At 35.9% G+C, this 18108-nt stretch overlaps 1 protein-coding gene and 1 non-coding gene across 9 annotated transcripts in view; one reads left to right on the top strand and one right to left on the bottom strand.

Annotated features, from left to right (window-relative positions):
* TBC1D19 (TBC1 domain family member 19) overlaps positions 1–18108 on the bottom strand; it is a 162670-nt gene that overhangs the window by 79341 nt on the left and 65221 nt on the right. For 5 of the 8 annotated variants that reach the window (XM_067735684.1, XM_067735680.1, XM_067735681.1 and 2 more), the window contains 4 exons: positions 16218–16292; positions 14984–15047; positions 13769–13815; positions 9771–9881 (listed from right to left, as the gene is read on the bottom strand). The exons of 1 other annotated variant lie outside the window; for it this stretch is intronic. In XM_067735684.1, the coding sequence (XP_067591785.1) occupies positions 9771–9881; positions 13769–13815; positions 14984–15047; positions 16218–16292 (297 nt within the window). The remainder of the gene's footprint in view (positions 1–9770; positions 9882–13768; positions 13816–14983; positions 15048–16217; positions 16293–18108) is intronic. 2 more of the 8 variants (XM_067735679.1, XM_067735683.1) reach the window with 2 other exon arrangements.
* LOC137224176 (U5 spliceosomal RNA) lies at positions 14492–14607 on the top strand. Its single transcript, XR_010943271.1, has one exon. It is a non-coding gene; the product is annotated as a U5 spliceosomal RNA (small nuclear RNA).

Here is an 18108-nt window from a genome sequence, read left to right as displayed (position 1 = left end):
AATTTTATTGGTTTGTGTCCTCTCCCTTCTTTCCTTGATGAGTCTGACTAAGGGTTTATCAATTTTGTTTATCTTCTCAAAAAACAGCTTTTAGTTTTACTGACCTTTGCTATTGTTTTCTTCATTTTCATTTATTTCTGCTCTGATCTTTATGATTTCTTTCCTTCTACTGACTTTGGGTTTTCTTTGTTATTCTTTCTCTGGTTGTTTTATGTGTAGGGTTAGATTGTTTATTTGAGATTTTTCTGGTTTCTTAAGGTGAGATTGAATTGCTATAAACTTCCCTCATAGAACTGCTTTTGCTTCATCCCATAGGTTTTGGGTTGTCATGTTTTTATTGTCATCTGTTTCTATGTATTTTTAAATTTCTTCTTCGATTTCTTCAGTGATCTCTTGGTTATTTAGTAGTGCACTGTTTAGCCTTGTATTTGTGTTTTTTACAGTTTTTTTCCTGTAATTGATTTCCAAACTCATGGCATTGTAGTCAGAAAAGATGCTGGATACAATTTCAATTTTCTTAAATTTTCTGAGGCTTGATTTGTGACCCAAGATGTGATCTATCCTGGAGAATGTTCCGTGTGCACTTGAGAAGAAAGTGTATTCTGCCACTTTTGGGTGGAATGGTCTATAAATATCAATTAAATCTATGTGGTCTATTGTGTCATTTAAAGCTTATGTTTCTTTATTTATTTTCTGTTTGGGTGACCTGTCCATTGGGGTAAGTGGGACGTTAAAGTCCCCTACTATTATTGTGTTACTGTCGATTTCTCCTTTTATGGTTGCTAGCATTTGCCTTATGTATTGAGGTGCTCCTATGTTGGGTGCATAAACATTTATAATTGTTATATCTTTTTATTGGATTGATCCTTTGATCATTATGTAGTGTCCCTCCTTATCTCTTGTAACAGTCTTTATTTTACAGTCTATTCTATCTGATATGAGTATTGCTACTCGAGCTTTCTTTTGATTTCCATTTGCATGGAGTATCTTTTTCCATCCCTTCACTTTGTCTGTATGTGTCCCTAGGTCTGAAGTGGGTGTCGTGTAGGCAGCATATATATGGGTCTTGTTTTTGTATCCATTCAGTCAGTCTGTGTCTTTTGGTTGGGGCATTTAATTCATTTACATTCAAAGTTATTATCGATATGTATGTTCCTATTACCATTTTCTTAATTGTTTTGGGTTTGTTTTTGTGGGTCTTTTTCTTCTATTGTGTTTCCTGCCTAGAGAAGTTTCTTTAACATTTGTTGTAAAGTTGGTTTGATGGTACTGAATTCTCTTAGCTTTTGCTTGTCTGAAAAGCTTTTGACTTCTCCATCCAATCTGAATGAGATCTTTGCTGGCTAGAGTAATCTTCGTTGTAGGTTTTTCTCTTTCATCACTTTAAGTGTATCCTGCCACTTCCTTCTGTTTTGCAGAGTTTCTGCTGAAAACTCAGTTGATAAGCTTATGGGGATTCCTTTGTATGTTATATTTTGTTTTGCCCTTGCTGCTTTTAATATTTTTTCTTTGAACTTAATTTTTGCTAGTTTGATTAGTATGTGTCTTATTGTGTTTTTCCTAGGGTTTATCCTGAATGGGACCCTCTGTGCTTCCTGGACTTGGATGACTATTTCCTTTCCCATGTTAGGGAAGTTTTCAAGTATAAACTTTTCAAATATTTTCTCAGACCCTTTCTTTTTCTCTTCTTCTTCGGGGACTCCCATAATTTGAATCTTGGTTCATTTAGTGTTGTCCCAGAGGTCTCTGAGATTGTCTTCAATTATTTCGTTTTTCTTTATTCTTCTCCTCAGTAGTTATTTCCACCATTTTGTCTTCCAGCTCACTTATTCGTTCTTCTGCTTCAGTTATTCCATTATTGATTCCTTGTAGTGTATTTTTCATTTCAGTTATTGTGTTGTTCATCTCTGTTTGTTTGTTCTTTAGTTTTTCTAGATCTTTGTTAAACTTTTCTTGTATTTTCTCAATCCATGCCTCCATTTCTATTTCCGAGATTGTGGATCACCTTTACTATCATTACTCTGAATTCTGTTTCAGGTAGTTTGCCTATTTCCTCTTCGTTTATTTGGTCTTGTATGTTTTTACCTTGCTCCTTTATTGTGACATATATTTTTGTTGTCTCATTGTTTTCTTTTTTTAATGAGTGAGATTGTGTTCCTGTCTTACTGGTTGTTTGGGCTGAGGCTTCCAACACTGGAGTTTGTAGGCTATTGGGTAGAGCTGGGTCTTGGTGTTGAGATGAGGAACTCTGTGAGACCTCACTCCCATGAATATTCCCTGGGGTCTGAGGTTCTCTGTTAGTCCAGTGGTTCAGACTTGGACCTCCCACTGCAGGAGCTTTGGTTCGACCCCTGGCTCGTGAACCAAGATCCTGCAAGCTGCATGGGGTGGCAAAAAAAAAAAAAAGAGCATAGTAACAAAGTAAAAAATAAAATTAGACTAGGAAATTATGATATGTTAGAAAGAATACAAAAATAAAAATATAGATGAATCAACAACCAAAAGATACATCAGTACCACAATAGTAAAAAAGAGGAGAAGGGAAAATAAAAAAAAAGGGGGGGAAAGGCCTTGGCTGTGGAATGCAGGGCCTAAGCAGGGGTGAGATTTGGGCAGTGGGCGGGGACTATACTTAGGACCCACAAGGCTGGAAAAGGCCCTGGGGGCTGTGGGGCGTGGGGCTTAGGCTCAAGGAACAGAAGGGGCCCAGGTGTGCCCTTTCCCTGGTCTCAGAGGGCAGGTGACCTCACCTGGGAGCCCAGCAGGCTTCCTGGCTTGAGTGGGTGGGGCAAACACCCTCCTCTCCTCTCCTCTCCTGCTCTTCGGGTCTGGGAGGGCCCCTCCTGCCTGCCTCTCCTGATCTCCCCAGCCTCCCTCTTATGCCCCCAAAGACCAATGTGGCCGAGGCGGGTGGTGGGGGGCCTTGGAGGGCAGGAAACAGGCCTGGGAGTTCAGCAGGCTCCCTGTGCTGATCCCCTGCCCTCCAAAGCTACCTCCAGGCTGCGTGGGACCCTTTGATATGGGTAAGTCTAACCCTAACACTGTGAACTAGGTTTGAGGGCCATCTATTGAGGCATCATATGAGACTCACTGAGTCTCACTAAGTTCAGTATTCACACAGACAGACCAGGGTTACAGATAAACCATGCATCATCAGGTCAGAATCACTATCACCAGTTTACATCATTCAGGAAACATGGGGACAACTATCCCTCATGCCTGCAGACATTAGGTATAGTTACAATTTTTTAAAAATTTGCCACAGGCTTTTTGTTCTCCAATAGCTAAGAATGAATCCACACCAGCTCCAGGTCCCTTCAGACAGACAGAAGCAAAATTAGCCCCACTTACGCACATGCTAAACATTTTCATACATTATCCTTTCCCTGCTTCTTTATCTAGCAAACTCCTTCAAACTATTTCAAATGGCAGTACCTCTGAGAAGACCTCCCACCACCTGTAGGAAAAGAATCTGTCACTTCCTCTTCTGTACAGCCATATCACTTTGTATAAACTGCTACTAATAGGGCTTCTAACATCTTTTAAAAATAACTTCTTAAAAATTATTTTTTAATGAAAGTTGTAGTCGTAATGTTTAATAGTTATATACTGCTTACTACTTTCCAAGGACCATCTATATGCTTTATATTTATATATAAGTTTCCTAGGGCTGCCAGTGGTACAAAAAGTACCACTAACTGGTTAGCTTTAAACAATAGAAACTCATTCTCACGGTTCTGGAGGCTAGAAGTCCAAAATCAAGATATTAACATGCTCTCCCTGAAGGCTCTAGGGGAGAATCTGTTCCATGCCTTTCTCTTAGCTTCTGGTATTGCTGGCAATCTCTGGTGTTCCTTGGCTTATTGATGCAACACTCCAGTCTCTGCCTGTCATATGACATTCTCCTTGTGTGTCTCTCTTCTGTGTCTCTTCTTCTCTTCTTATAAGGACACCAGTCATATTGGATTTTGGGCCTACCCTACTCCAGTAAGACATCATCTTAATTTCATTGCATCTGCAAAGGCCCTATTTGCAAATGAGGTCACATTCACAGGTACTGGATGTCAAGATTCAACATATCTTTTGGGGGGGACACAATTCAACCCATAACTTATAACTTAACTTACTGATCTGCACAACACTTCTATGAGATACTATTGTCCAGGGCTTCCCTGGTGGCGCAGTGGTTAAGAACCCACCTGCCAATGCAGAGGACATGGGTTTGAGCCCTGGTCTGGAAGATCCCACATGCCACAGAGCAATTAAGGCCATGCGCCACAACTACTGAGCCTGTGCTCTAGAGCCCGGGAGACACAACTACTGAAGCCTGTGCGCCTAGAGCCCATGCTCTGCAACAAGAGAAGCCACCTCAATGAGAAGCCCGCGCCCCACAACAAAGAGTAGCCCCTGCTCGCCACAACTAGAGAAAGTCCGTGCTCAGCAACAAGGATCCAATGCAGCCAAAAAAACCCAAAAATACATACATTTATTTAAAAAAAAGATACTATTGTCCATATATTAAATAAGAAAACTAAAGCTCAAGGTTAAGAAAAACTTGCCCAAGGTCACACAGCCAGTGAGTGGCAGAGCAAGAATTTAAACCCAGGTTAGTTGGCTTCAGAATCTAATCACCTAACCACCACACTATACTATCTTTACAGGCAATAAACAGAAGTCAAATCAGCTAAAAGACTTAACAACAACAACAAAACAGCAGTTCCCTATTTATGCACTCCTCCCCAACACACACATACACAACACACACACACACACACACACACACACACACACACATGCAATCATACTTAGCCCACTATTCAGGAACAACCACTTTCAGTTTTTTTTGTTTCTTTTTTTTTTGCGGTACGCAGGTCTCTCACTGTTGTGGCCTCTCCCATTGCAGAACACAGGCTCCGGACGCGCAGGCTCAGCGGCCATGGCTCACGGGCCCAGCCGCTCTGCGGCATGTGGGATCTTCCCAGACCAGGGCACGAACCCGTGTCCCCTGCATCGGCAGGAGGACTCTCAACCACTGTGCCACCAGGGAAGCCCAATTTCAGCTTCTTTTTCTGGTATTTACACCCATATTTCAAGTAACAAGTATATATTGTTATTTTTAATTTATCAGTTTCAAATATCTACTGATTTTTTTATGATAAATGAGGATTTTTAGCTCATGTACATTCTCTTTTCCTCCCTCTATCATTCCATTATAAGTATATATCAATTCTTGATTAAATCCATATTAAGAGTTTACATTATTATTACTATTTAAAAATTATTCACTGCTGAGGCAAGGAGTATGCTATAAATATGTTTCCTTTCCTAAAATATGTATCTTTTTCATACAGTCCATAATTAAACCATTTTTTCACTTATGCAATTTTCTGTAATCACTTACCTCTTCCTCTACCCTTTAACAACTCTAAAAAGACCCTCCACAATACAATTTTGCATGTGGTTAAACCTGTCAGATCATCTTTACTTTTGGTGTTTTTCTTGCAGGCACTCATCCTGGAACCCTCCAACCTCCTGTTCCAAACTGGAATCGCTCTGCTCTGGTCCTGTTGCACAAACTTTGTCCTGGAACCTCTCTTCACTGTCATTTTGGAAATTGTTCTTCTCTTAGGTTGGAATCCCATTTCCTGGATCCTCTGTTTTGCTCTTTTTGTTTTTGATCTTGTTTTGGAGCATTTCTGCCAATAGCTCCCTTAATAAGAGTAAATATTTGAGATCACATACATCTGAAAATGTCTACTTCAAATTCTCATTTGATTGACTGTTGGTTACATACAGAATTCTAGGCTTGAATTCATTCAGATTTTTAAAGGCTTTACTTAAAAATCTTCTGGCTTCCAGTCTTCCTGCTGAGCGGTCAGATGCTTGAAACTTTATATATACTCTGTTTTTCTTCCATAAAAAGTTTTTAGTCTTCTCCTATTCAGGTGCCTTGGGTCTTCTTTCATTCACAGCATTGGGTACTGGCTGGGCCTTTTCACAATGAAGATTCCTGTCTTTCCGTTCTTAAAATTTTTAATAATTCCTTTACCTCTGTTTTCTCTTTCTAGAACTCCTATTGGTCAGGTGTTAGCCCTTCTGGATCGATCCTCTAATTTAAAAAAAATACCTTTTCCTTTTTATTTTTCATCTCTTTGGCTTTTTTGCTTTTGCTCTGTTTTCTGACAGACATTTCCTGGGCTTTCTACTGATTTTTTTTTTTTTTTTGGCATACCGTATTTTTGAGTCCTATAAGCTCTTTTTTCATTTTCTAATGTTTTGTTTTGTTGTTTTAATGAAATTCTATTCTTGTTTAATGAGTAATATCTTCTCTCTGAGAATATTAATGTTTGCTTTACATCTTCTATTGGGGAGAAATGGTTAACAACAGGCTAACCTTTTTGTCCATGTGAAGATAACCTTGGGTTTACCTTCTCTCAGCACTGTTGACCTGAAAATGTACTGGATCACACAAAAAAACTGTGGAGAGGAAAGCCAGCTATATTACTAAGCAATATAATTTACTGAAAAAATATGACCCTTGACTGGTAAATTATATCTGAAATGGAAGACTGTAAGTGGACTATAAAAATCTAATGGAAAACACAGGCCTTAGCTACCTGGTGTGCCTCTTGAGAGGACTTGGAAGCTATGGTCATGTGCATTATAAGAAATAGTTCCTATCGCATATGAGACTTTCCTATGCTGTGCCTATGTAGCCTTGGCACTTCAAATTGCATGCATTCCTTGTGGGGCTAGGAAGTAGCATCTGGTTGGCTGCAAGGACTTCCAATGAAGATCTACGTGATATACTGACATGCCATGTTTTCTGTCCTGTATCATTTTGCAAATCTAAATGAACCTCGCACCAGGTTTTGGCCTATTGTATCTTGTGAGTGTAGATGTAAATTCAAGCCTGAAATAACTATTGGTGGTCGTAATAAGCACTCATTCCCTAAATTGGCTATTTCTTCTTCTTCTTTTTTTGTTTGTTTATTTGTTTTAGTTTTGACATATGCCTTTAAAATTGGAAGATTTCAAGTATCTGGAGATCCTAGGCTGGTCAGTTACATTTAGGGTTGAGGCAATTAACGACTGACTGGAAGCTCTTTCTGCAAGAACTGGGCAGAGTGTGGTGGACTTCACTGTGAAGCAATTATAGCCAGCCAGCTATTTTTCTTTTCTTTTTTTCCCCCGCCCCCGGTAAGGGTTCTCCAAATCTCTGTTAACCTTTTCTCTGGCATTCTAAAGTTGGTGGAGGGTGAAGAAGGAGAGACTGGGCAGGCATAGTGGTAGTGGTAGGGGACAAGGGTATTAGTTCACTATTCGGTCAACTTTCACTTAATTCCTCTGTTTTCAATACCGTGCCTCATTCCTGTTCAGCTCTATGTCTGAGGTCACTGAGTTTATAGCCTTTCTGATTCTGTTTCTGTAGTGATTAACACACCTCTGGTCTTCTGTGAGGGAGGAGGAGTCACCGGAATATGCAGGATGAGAAGAGTCCGGGGGTCTTAACCCTTCCTGATACAGACTTTTACACAATCTCCACTTTCAGCCCTATGTCTCCTCAGAGACTCTATAACATGTGGTATCTCCAATTCTTGATCCTTTCCAAAGTTCAAGGGAGAAAAATCATCTGGCTTTTTGTATCAGTCAGAGTCCCGTCAAGAAATAGAAACCATACCAGAAATGTGAACAGGGAAAAACAGAATTAGCAAATGCAGAAAGGAACTATGACTTCTAAGCAGGAGGGTGAACCAAGAAGGAACTAAGAACTCAGGAAAGGGTCCCCCAGTGCCCTCAAGACTGAGATTCAGACTTTTAAGGAGAGGGTATGTCTGCCACAGGAATGTGCAGACCAGAGGTGAAGAAAAACCTTGCCAGAGAGTACAGGCTGGAGCTGGTTGACTGAGGGCTGCCAAGGTGAGTGCTACTGGGTCTTCTGTTTGCTGATCTGCTGGCTTCTGTACATGGAAAGCCCCTTTCTCCTGCTATTGTCTTGCAATGTCCCTCCAGAATCCTCTATTGACAAAGCCTAACATCAAGCTAGTTTGCAAAAAAGAAATGTTTAGAAGGTCCAGCTCCAGTATAATAAAACAGAGCAAAAAAGGCAGATTTGCAAAACTACAATGAAGTATCACTTCACACTGGTCAGAATGGTCATCATCAAAAAGTCTATAAATAATAAATGTTGGAGAGGGTGTGGAGAAAAGGGAACCCTCCTACACTGTTCGTAGGAATGTAAATTGGTACACCTGTTGTGGAAAACAGTATGGAGGTTCCTTAAAAAACTAAGAATAGAGTTACCATATGATCTAGCAATCCCACTCCTGGGCATATATCAGGAAAAGACAAAAACTCTAATTTGAAAATATATTTGCATTCCAATGTTCATAGCAGCACTATTTATAATAGTCAAGATATGGAAGCAACCTAAGTGACCATCAACAGATGAATATATAAAGAAGATGTGGTATATATATATATATATATATATATATATATATATATATATATATATATATATATATATATATATAAAATGGAATATTGCTTACCATAAAAAAGAATGAAATATTACCATTTGCAGCAATATAGATGGATCTAGAGATTATCATACTAAGTGAAGTAAGCCAAAGACAAATATTATATGATATCACTTATATGTGGGATCTAAAAAAATAATACAAATGAATTTATTTACAAAACAGAAACAGACTCACAGACATAGAAAACAAACTTATGGTTACCAAAGGGGGATAAATTAGGAGTATGGGATTAACAGATATACACTACTATATATAAAATAAACAACAAGGATTTACCCTATAGCACAGGGAACTATATTCAATATCTTGTAATAACCTATAATGGAAAAAAAATCTGAAAAAGAATATGTGTGTGTGTATAACTGAGTCACTTTGCTGTACCCCTGAAACTAATACAATATTGTAAATCAACTATACTTCAATTTTTAAAAAAGGTAGATTTGGAGCTGAAAGATAATAAATTGATTACTGTCACACTTGTCATCCATACCTCCCACCTTTTAGAGGCATTAAGGCTTGACCATCTTCATGTTTGCGTCATTCTTCATTCTCCCATCAGCTCTCTATCTTAATACTTTAAAGCTTAGAGTTACAAGTTGTTTCCTACTTTCACCAAAGACAGTATTTACATTTCTGCGCTCCTTATCCTTTTGGGGTAATTAACAAAAGAAGGAGTGATGGTAATTTCTTAACTCCTTTATCAGGAAATCTTCCCACCTTTCTATAATTACTCTATTTTTAAACTAACGACCTTATCAAATTGTGACAGTCTCCAGAGCAAAGACAGCCTTTAACTCATCTTACGTTCTTTTATCTCCCTCAGTGTCTCACCATGTCATGAGCTTAATAAAGGTTGGGTAAATTAAATGAAATGTACATTCTTTAAAAAAAATTTTTATAAAATTCATAATTTGTTTCAATCAGTTTTACAGCCATACATCAGGCACTCAAATTCCAACAAGTTGTCTTATAAATCTATGCTGTTTATTAAAATAAGAAATAAGCAAAAGCATTTATAGGTCAAGGAAAGCTCATCTTTAATCCTACTAGCAAAGCAACTCACTCTCTATACAACATACTTACAATAAAAAAGAAACTTTTCATTTTATTCATTTATTTAATGAGCAGATTGTCCTACTGCTTTAGACATATGCTGCACTAAAATATATTTCTAATAGTTGCCCTCTAAAATATGTTAATTTATTTTTAAATGCCTATACTTACCAATTCAGGGATGTCTTTTACTTTGAGAGGAACTTGGATTAAACCCAAATGAGTCCTGAAACTATGAGAATCACCATTTTCATAATTTGGGTTGCGAAGATTAATTAAAACCTTTAAAAACAAATCCAACATAATTGGTTAGTTTCTTTATTGACTATTTACACTTACAAAATTGGTAGCAATAACCTTAGTATATATCACAAGATTAAAAACTATCTGGGTTATGCATATACTTTAATTACATTCTGAAAACTAAAATTGTATTAAAATGTTAAAATACTATAAATATGTTTTTAATTTAATATTCCAACAGATGATCTACCATATAAAACTAAAAAATTAAAAATTTAGTTAGAAAGAAAAACTTTCTGATGGTAAAAAGAATTGTTTGATTATATTTTACCAGGGAAAATGACAGAAAAATTTAAATTGCTTGATTGTAATATTTGCCAGGAAAAATTTTAGAACCAACTCTAACTCTTTTAAAAAACAGATACTGACAAGGTTTATAGAAAGACAGTGAATAACATCATAAGGTTTTGCCGATAAACCGAACCCAAAGGGAAAAAAAATTTTTCAGAGGCCAAGCTAACAAGAAAGACGGATTTATATATTTTTCAAAATTAACTAGATTAAAAAAAAACTTAGATATTTGCACAGCCTTTATTCTAGGAATCTCACTTCTATCAGTATGATTATGGAAATAATTAAAGCTGTTTGCAGAGACAGTGCAGAAAAAAACATCAAGGAAGTACTGTTCTCTTATAAAACAGAAAAACATGAGACAACTTAAATATTCCATTAGAGGAAATTACCTAAATAAATTATGTTTAATTTGTACAAAATACAGTGTAATATGCCTCAATTAATATCACAATATGTTTATTAAATTAAAAAGTTACAGTATAGTAGTATTTATTGCTCTATGATGACATTATGAGTAATTTCTGTTTTAAATTTTCTTCTTATATATATTTTCTTATTTTTCTTACAACACACATTTTGGGGAGAGAATAATAATAATTTCAAAAATATTTAAAAATTGAAACTGTTGAGGGAAAGAAACCACCAAGAATCCAAGGAAGGAGATTATAATGACAGAAACACTATCATATCTGAAGAAGGCATTCATAAACTGATAACTAATGGCTGATAAAATGGAATATGCTATAAGGTCAAAAGAGTTTCCTAAAATTGCAAACACTAAATTGAAACTAAAAATATCAAAGGTATTTGTTTAAAAAAAAAGAAAAAAGAAGATTTAGCAAAGAATCAACAGTGTTAAATACAGACTAATATAGAATAACACAATTTTAGTCTAATTACACAAATAAGGCATCATACTTGCATGGGAAACTCAAAAACACAGAATTGAAAAGAAAAAGAAACTATGAATATGTGGGCAATAGAAAAGAGAAAATATTAGAAAAGCAGAAACTATAACTAAGGAAATGATTATAGAAAATTTGCTTGAGTTAAAGAAGAATCTCAGCATGACTAATAAAAGGATCAATTCAGCAACAGTCCTGAAGGCCACAGAACACTATGATTATTAAGGAGAAAACAGTTAAAGACAACCATAAAAAGATTACATGAAATTTAAGTGCTAGAAAAGGAAAGAGTTTGGGAGAAATCTTTAATAAGCTAAGAGAAATAATGCTAGCACCATAAAGGCAGTTTCAAACCAAAGTAATTTTTCTTTAAAGTTAAAAAGATACTGCTTACAATTCTAAAAGGCCTGAAATAATTTCTAACAATGTTCTATGCTGGCAAACTGGTATCAGAGACAACAGGTTCAGAAAAGAAAAAAATAAATAAAATGTGAAAGATTCAATCATTCGTTTACTCGTTCACTCAACACGTTTACTGAGCCATGATGTGCTAAGCACTGTTCAACCTGTTGGAGAGAGAACAGTTAAAGATAGGATCAGCTTGCAGCTGCAGCTGGTTTATGGTAGCTCTATCTTATCTTCAGGGTTACCTGGACATCTAGTAGCAACCCTTGGCCAAGATGGGGTAAAATGCACTAACTAGTCATTTATAATGTGCTATTTAATGTCCCCTGGAGGAACTCCATATCAGTTTATTTACATTGTTTATTGAAAATGTACAGATTGCTGGTTTATATCTGAATTACCAGTGGGGTATAAAAGACCCCTCAGAAAACTTGTGCCTTGACTCCCAAGACCGAAGTATCTTGCATGTACCTTGGAGATTCATAACCCAAAGACAAAGTGCATCCTGTGCAACTGAGAAAGGGGCCTGGGAGATGTGTCTGGAAATTCCCATCTCTTTGTATTTTCTTTCTCTTGCTGAAAGAAAGCCTTATGTGGGTGTATCCTTGTGGGTGAAGTCTTGTTGAGCCTTTTCATTTATCTGACTTGACTCTGTAATTGTTGCAGCAGTGAACAAAACTTCCGTCTAATAGGATAAGGCAGGCAATAAGCCAAATAGAAAAATAGTATGTTATATGATGCTAAATACTATGGAGAAAAACAAAGTAGGAAAGGGCTATAAGGAGTTCCAACCAGGGGAGCCAGGGAAAAGTTTGCTGAGAAGGCAACATTTTTGTGTGTGTGTATGTGTTTGAATTTTTTCCATGAATATTTTTTAATTGAAATAAAAAATAATTGAAATATAGTTGATGTACAATATTATGTTAGTTTTAGGTGTACTACAGAGTGATTTGACATTTGCATACATTGTGAAATGATCACCACAATAACTCTAGTAACCATCTGTACCCATATTATACCCATATAATACCCAATATTATTGACCATATTCTTTATGTTGAGAATGTGACATTTAAGCAAAGAAATAAGGAGTGAGGGGAATGTACACACAAGTATCTGGGGGAAAAGCACTGCAGGCAGAGAAAAGAAGGAGCAAAAGGCCCTCACAAATGGGCGGAAGCCAAGGTAAAGCAAGGAGGCTAAAATAGCTGGAGTAGAACAAATCAGGAGAAAAAGTAATAGGAGATGAACTCAGAGAGGTGGTGGGGTAACAGACCAAGCAGGATATTTTAGGCCACTGTCATGACTTTGGTTTTTAAGTAGAAGGAGATAGGAAGCACCTAGATAACAGAAGAGTGGCTTCTTCAGAATTGTACTTACAAGTCTTCCTCTAGAAACTCTGCTAAGAACAAAAGGACAGATTCTAGGTGGGCAGCTTAGAAGCAGAAAGAGCAATTAAGAGGCTACTGAAATAGTCCAGACAAGAGATGGCTGCTTGGACCAGTGAAATAGGAATGATCCTAGTAAGAAGTGGATGGATTCTGGATATACTTCAAAGGTAAAGCTGAAAGGATTTGCTGATGGATTACATGTAAGGTACAAGAAAAAAAGTGTAATCAAAGAGAGGTGAATTAAAATAATTAGTGAGTTGTAACTGCCTACTGAAGAGTTCCACTTGAATGCTCAATATGCCTCTCAAACTTAAATAAGCTCATCATCTTCACTAATGGACTTGTTTCTCCTCCTGTATTCTCTATCTCAAGGGCAAGTTACCTCTGCCCAGTTACCCAATCTAGACACTTAAAGGTTATCTTTGTTTTTTTTTCCCTCATACGCTTTAGATCTAATCAGTTCCCAAATCTTCCTTAAAATCTCTCAAGTCTGTTGAATTCTTTCCATTTTGAATGCTGTTCTCTTAGTTCAGACCTTTATCATGCCTTGCCTGAACTACTAGAACAGGAAGGAAATAAAAAAGGAAACAATTCACTGAGCACCTGTATGTGCCAGGAAGCAGGCTACATGATTTACAGTCACTATTTTTTAATCAAATCTTCCTGATTTACTTCCCTCTAATTTTTCCACGCTCCAATGTATTTTCCAAGAGCAATTTCCAAATATAATATAATCATGTTATTCCACCATTTCAGTGGCTCTGGGGCTTTTTACATGGTGATTCCTCTGCCTGGAGATGTTTTTATACCATCATTTCTTTTGCATTTTTACCTCATTAATATATATATATATTTAGCCAATAGAACCTACCTCGAGAAAATCCTTAGGTGCATAAACAGGCCTGAAAAGGCTTAAATCTAGAATTAATAAGATAGATTAAAACAAAATTTCAATTATAACATAAAAATTCTTATTAATAATAAATTGTAATGATTCTTTCATATGTTGCTATGCAGCTAGATTAATTCAAACATTTGCAGAATATCAGTTATTTGTCATACATTGTGTTAAGTATTGAGCCAATAAAAATAAAAAGGTAGTCCCTTCCCTTGACAGCCTAGATGACATACTCTAGAAGAAATAAAGAGTCCCCCCTTTGATAAATTTGTAATAGGTTATTTGTAGTTGAATTGAAAAACAATGTCAGTATAATATGAAAGTTCTATATGAGAACAGAGAATTCTATATGAGAATTCTCAAAGTACTTAGAATACAAACAATGCATTCTTAGTGAATTCCTGTAGTTGTATTGAACTGTTCTCCCTTTTGAACTTCTATAACACACTGCTCCCTTTATTATGGCACAATTTCTTGCCCAGTATCCACCCGCCTCAACTTTCTCTTAAGAAGGAGTAGTGAGGATTATGTACATGTCTACCTAAACAATTTTATATATGTATCTGTTTATCACAGTAAATGCTAGAGTTCTCACTCATTATATGTTTATAAAATTGATTGACTCAATTTTAAACATTAAAATGAACCAAAATAAATTCTTAAAAACATTTTAGAAGTATTAAAACTGTTCCACATATACTCTGGTTTCTCTTCAGATCAAATAAATCTCTTGCCTTTTACTAAAGATTTTCGTGGAGAGAAACAAATCTGAGTGTTTAATAAACTTTTTGAGGCCTTGCTTTGGCAGGGCTAGTAAAAAAAAAACCAAACTTTTCCACATTTAATCCATCTTTAACATCTCAGTGTAATTAAAGTTTGAAAAAGATTTGTCTATGAAATCCACTGAATGATTTAATTTACCCTTTTATAAAAATGTTTTCAAATGCTGCTTTAAAAGAAGATAACTGATTTAAATATCCTCAAAATAATGGAGAACACTGACCAAAGTTAGGAATTTTAAACTGCAAAGTAGAAGTTTAAGCAAAAAAAATCAGATGATAGTAAATTAGTGGAGAGGGAAAGTTGCTGTCTTTCCAAAAAAATTGTTAATATTGTTATTTTGGATTCACAATTAAGAAGGCAATTTTTTTTCCCACTACCACATTTTGAAAAGAGTTTTACATATACCTGGCTCATCAGTTCCCATTTCATTCCATTTATTGAGAAGTTCTTTCTGTTCTCCAACTGGCCTCTAAAAAAGGTAATTTTGAAATTGATTTTGTTTTGTGAAGTTAAGCAATGAAGCTGAAAAATAAGAATCAATATCTTATCTAAAAGCTTAAGTAAGCTACCATAACACAAGAAAAAATAATTTCATTACATATGGTTAGCTTCTTAGGGAATTACACTTAAATTACATTATTTAACTATTACATTATACAGTAGTCTCAGTGGCTCAGTTACAATGTGGTGCTAATGAGTCCAAGAATAGAAGGTAAATGATCTGTGCTGGCTAGTAAAATTTCACAAAGAAAAACTGCTCCTCAGCCACATACTCCATCTCTTACCCCATCCAGCAATCTGAGAAATGCATTGCAAGGGGGACTGGCCAAGAGAGTGTGACTGTGAATCAGTAGCACCATCTTCCTATATGAAAGACAGTATATTATACAATACTACATATTTAGACAGTTTTTCATATAAACTTATCTTTTTTTTTACACCATCCTTCTGGTGCCTTCAGTGACTTGTGCTTGGATATTATCCAAAGTACATTCACTATATCCTGTCCAACAGCAGGAAATAAATAGCAGGTTGGGAGAATGAAGTGAAGAGAAACGTTCTCTCCTACTCATGAGCCGCTATAAAGAATCCAGAATATTTCTCAAGTGGCTTTTCTCTCCTTTTTCACCTCTCCCCTCTCGAAGCCCAGAGTGACAGATAAATGTTGAGTATTAGATCTAAATAGTTCTGCAGAGATGAAAAATCATTCAAGTAAGGAGACTAAAGGTAATTAAAATCTTTAAAGTGTATTTATAAGACAAATCTCCAAATCACCTATACTGCAGAGTCTATATTTATTCTCAAGATATAGGTTTATTACAAAAAGCACTACAGCATACATAATAGAAACCTATATAAACTACATCCACATAATTGGCCTTTCACAGACTTTTGTTTCAAAACAAACTGATATACTAGTAATAAAAAAAGATAAATCTGCCTGACAGTTATTTCATGATACTTCCTAGTACTTGATTCACAAAAAAATACTTAAATGTTAAAAGTACTTTCCGTGCTCTGTGGTGACTTAGATGGGTGGGAGGGAGGTCCAAGAGGGAGGGGATATATGTATACATAATAGCTGATTCACTTCGTTGTAAAGCAACTATACTCCAATCAAAAAAAAAAAAAAAAGTACCTTTCGTGCCAATGGGATACTCAATTCAGTGCACATACTATTTAAACTCTTCAAAATTCTTTTTTCCCAACTTCCCTGAAACATAAGGAACAATCTATTATTATTTCTGGTTAACGGTACCAAAACTGATTTTCAAACATTAAAGATGTTATGAGCTATATAGAAATGGTGAAGTTGGTTGAGATTGGTTATCTTTATTCATTAGTTTACTCAACAAATATTGATTACTGCCTACTATGTGCCGGATACTATCCTTAGCGCTGTGAAGTAAGCTGTGAGTAACAGAAAGTCTCCGTCCTCATGGAACTGACGTTCTAGTGGAGGATGGGAATGAAGATAGACAAAAAAAATAAATCAACAATCAGATGGTGATAAACATTACAAGGGAAAACAGCAGATAATAAAAAGGTAAGTTAGATTTAAGCATTTTATAAATGTTTGATACTCAGGAATCCCATTAATGACCTAGTAAAATAAAATTTTACAGAAATTGTTATATTATAATTTTTCCAAACATGATATTTTACCCTAAATACTTCATCATGAATTTTCTAAGAATAAGAACTTTCTCCTACATAACCACATTACCACTGTCACACCTAAAAACACTAACAATAATATTTCATATTATCTAATATTTAGTCCATATTCAAAAATTTCCAATTATCCCCAAAAATGTCTTTATATTTTTTAAAATCCTGGGTCCATTAAAATTGAATGCATTACATTACATTTGGTTGTTCTGTCTCATTCCTTGCAGCTTAATCTAGAGTGCTTTCATCCTTTTCTTTTTCATATCGACTTTTTTGAGGAGTCCAGACCACTCGTCTTTTATGTATCACAATCTGGATTGGTCTTACTACTTTTTCACAGTATTTATTACATTTCTTGTAAACTTGAAATAATAAGTTAATTTTAATGGTCAGTCATAAATGGATTACCCATATATACCATATTTTAGTAAACTATTCTTTTTAATGCCAAGCTAAAATGCCATAATTTTTGGTCTTTTTATTAAAATATGCCTACAGACCACTTCTGACTCACTAAAACCAAAATAAAATAATGCCAAAGCTCCAAAATTTAACCCAAATGAGGAGAAAAGGAGAGAATTATATATTACATTACCCATAAAGGACAGTTACAACCAGACAATAAAAGCAGAATAATAATAGCTCCATTATGTGATTGTTATAAAGATTAAAGTACTTTGAACAGTGACACAATAATGATAATCATTCAATAATTGATAGCTTTTACTACAGCTATCATTATTCAGAGCTTCTTCAATACACATATTTAAATACATTACTCTCTATCTGGAATAAACCCTCCATGCTCTCCTCCCATCCCAACATACTCATTCCTACATTATCTGAATAAATTTTATTCACCTTCCAGGTCTTTACCTCTATTAAGCCTTCTCTTACCTGGCCCCTCATCCCAGATAATATTCGGTACCTTTGCTTATGGGTTCTCACAGCACCTCTTCCTTCACCTATCATAGCACATATCACACTTTGTCTAGCACATAATAAATTCTCAATAATTGAACAGATTTTACCCTAAGTTATGTTGCAAGCATTTAAAAATAATCTGATACAACTGCCTAAGCAATGAATGAACAGGAAAAAAATCATCTATAGGAGGAATACAGAACTGTGTGAAATGCATGAGGCTTAATTTACTAAATATGTAGAAATAGGTTTTCAAGAATAAAAGAATACTCTTAATATATTGCATGAAATACTGCCCATACCGTGTGACCCCACCTCCTTCCCACCCTGGGCAGGTAACGCGGCCCCGCCCCAGCTGTGGCCCCTGGCTGCAGAGAAGTCTGAAACGCAGGTGCCCTGCCAGGGCCTGAGTGGCCATCCCCCCCACCGCCGGC

The sequence above is a fragment of the Pseudorca crassidens genome, chromosome 4 (assembly GCF_039906515.1).
Source record: "Pseudorca crassidens isolate mPseCra1 chromosome 4, mPseCra1.hap1, whole genome shotgun sequence".
NCBI lineage: Eukaryota > Metazoa > Chordata > Mammalia > Artiodactyla > Delphinidae > Pseudorca > Pseudorca crassidens.
Note: the sequence above shows the minus strand (reverse complement) of the source record. Positions and strands in the feature narration are given on the sequence as shown.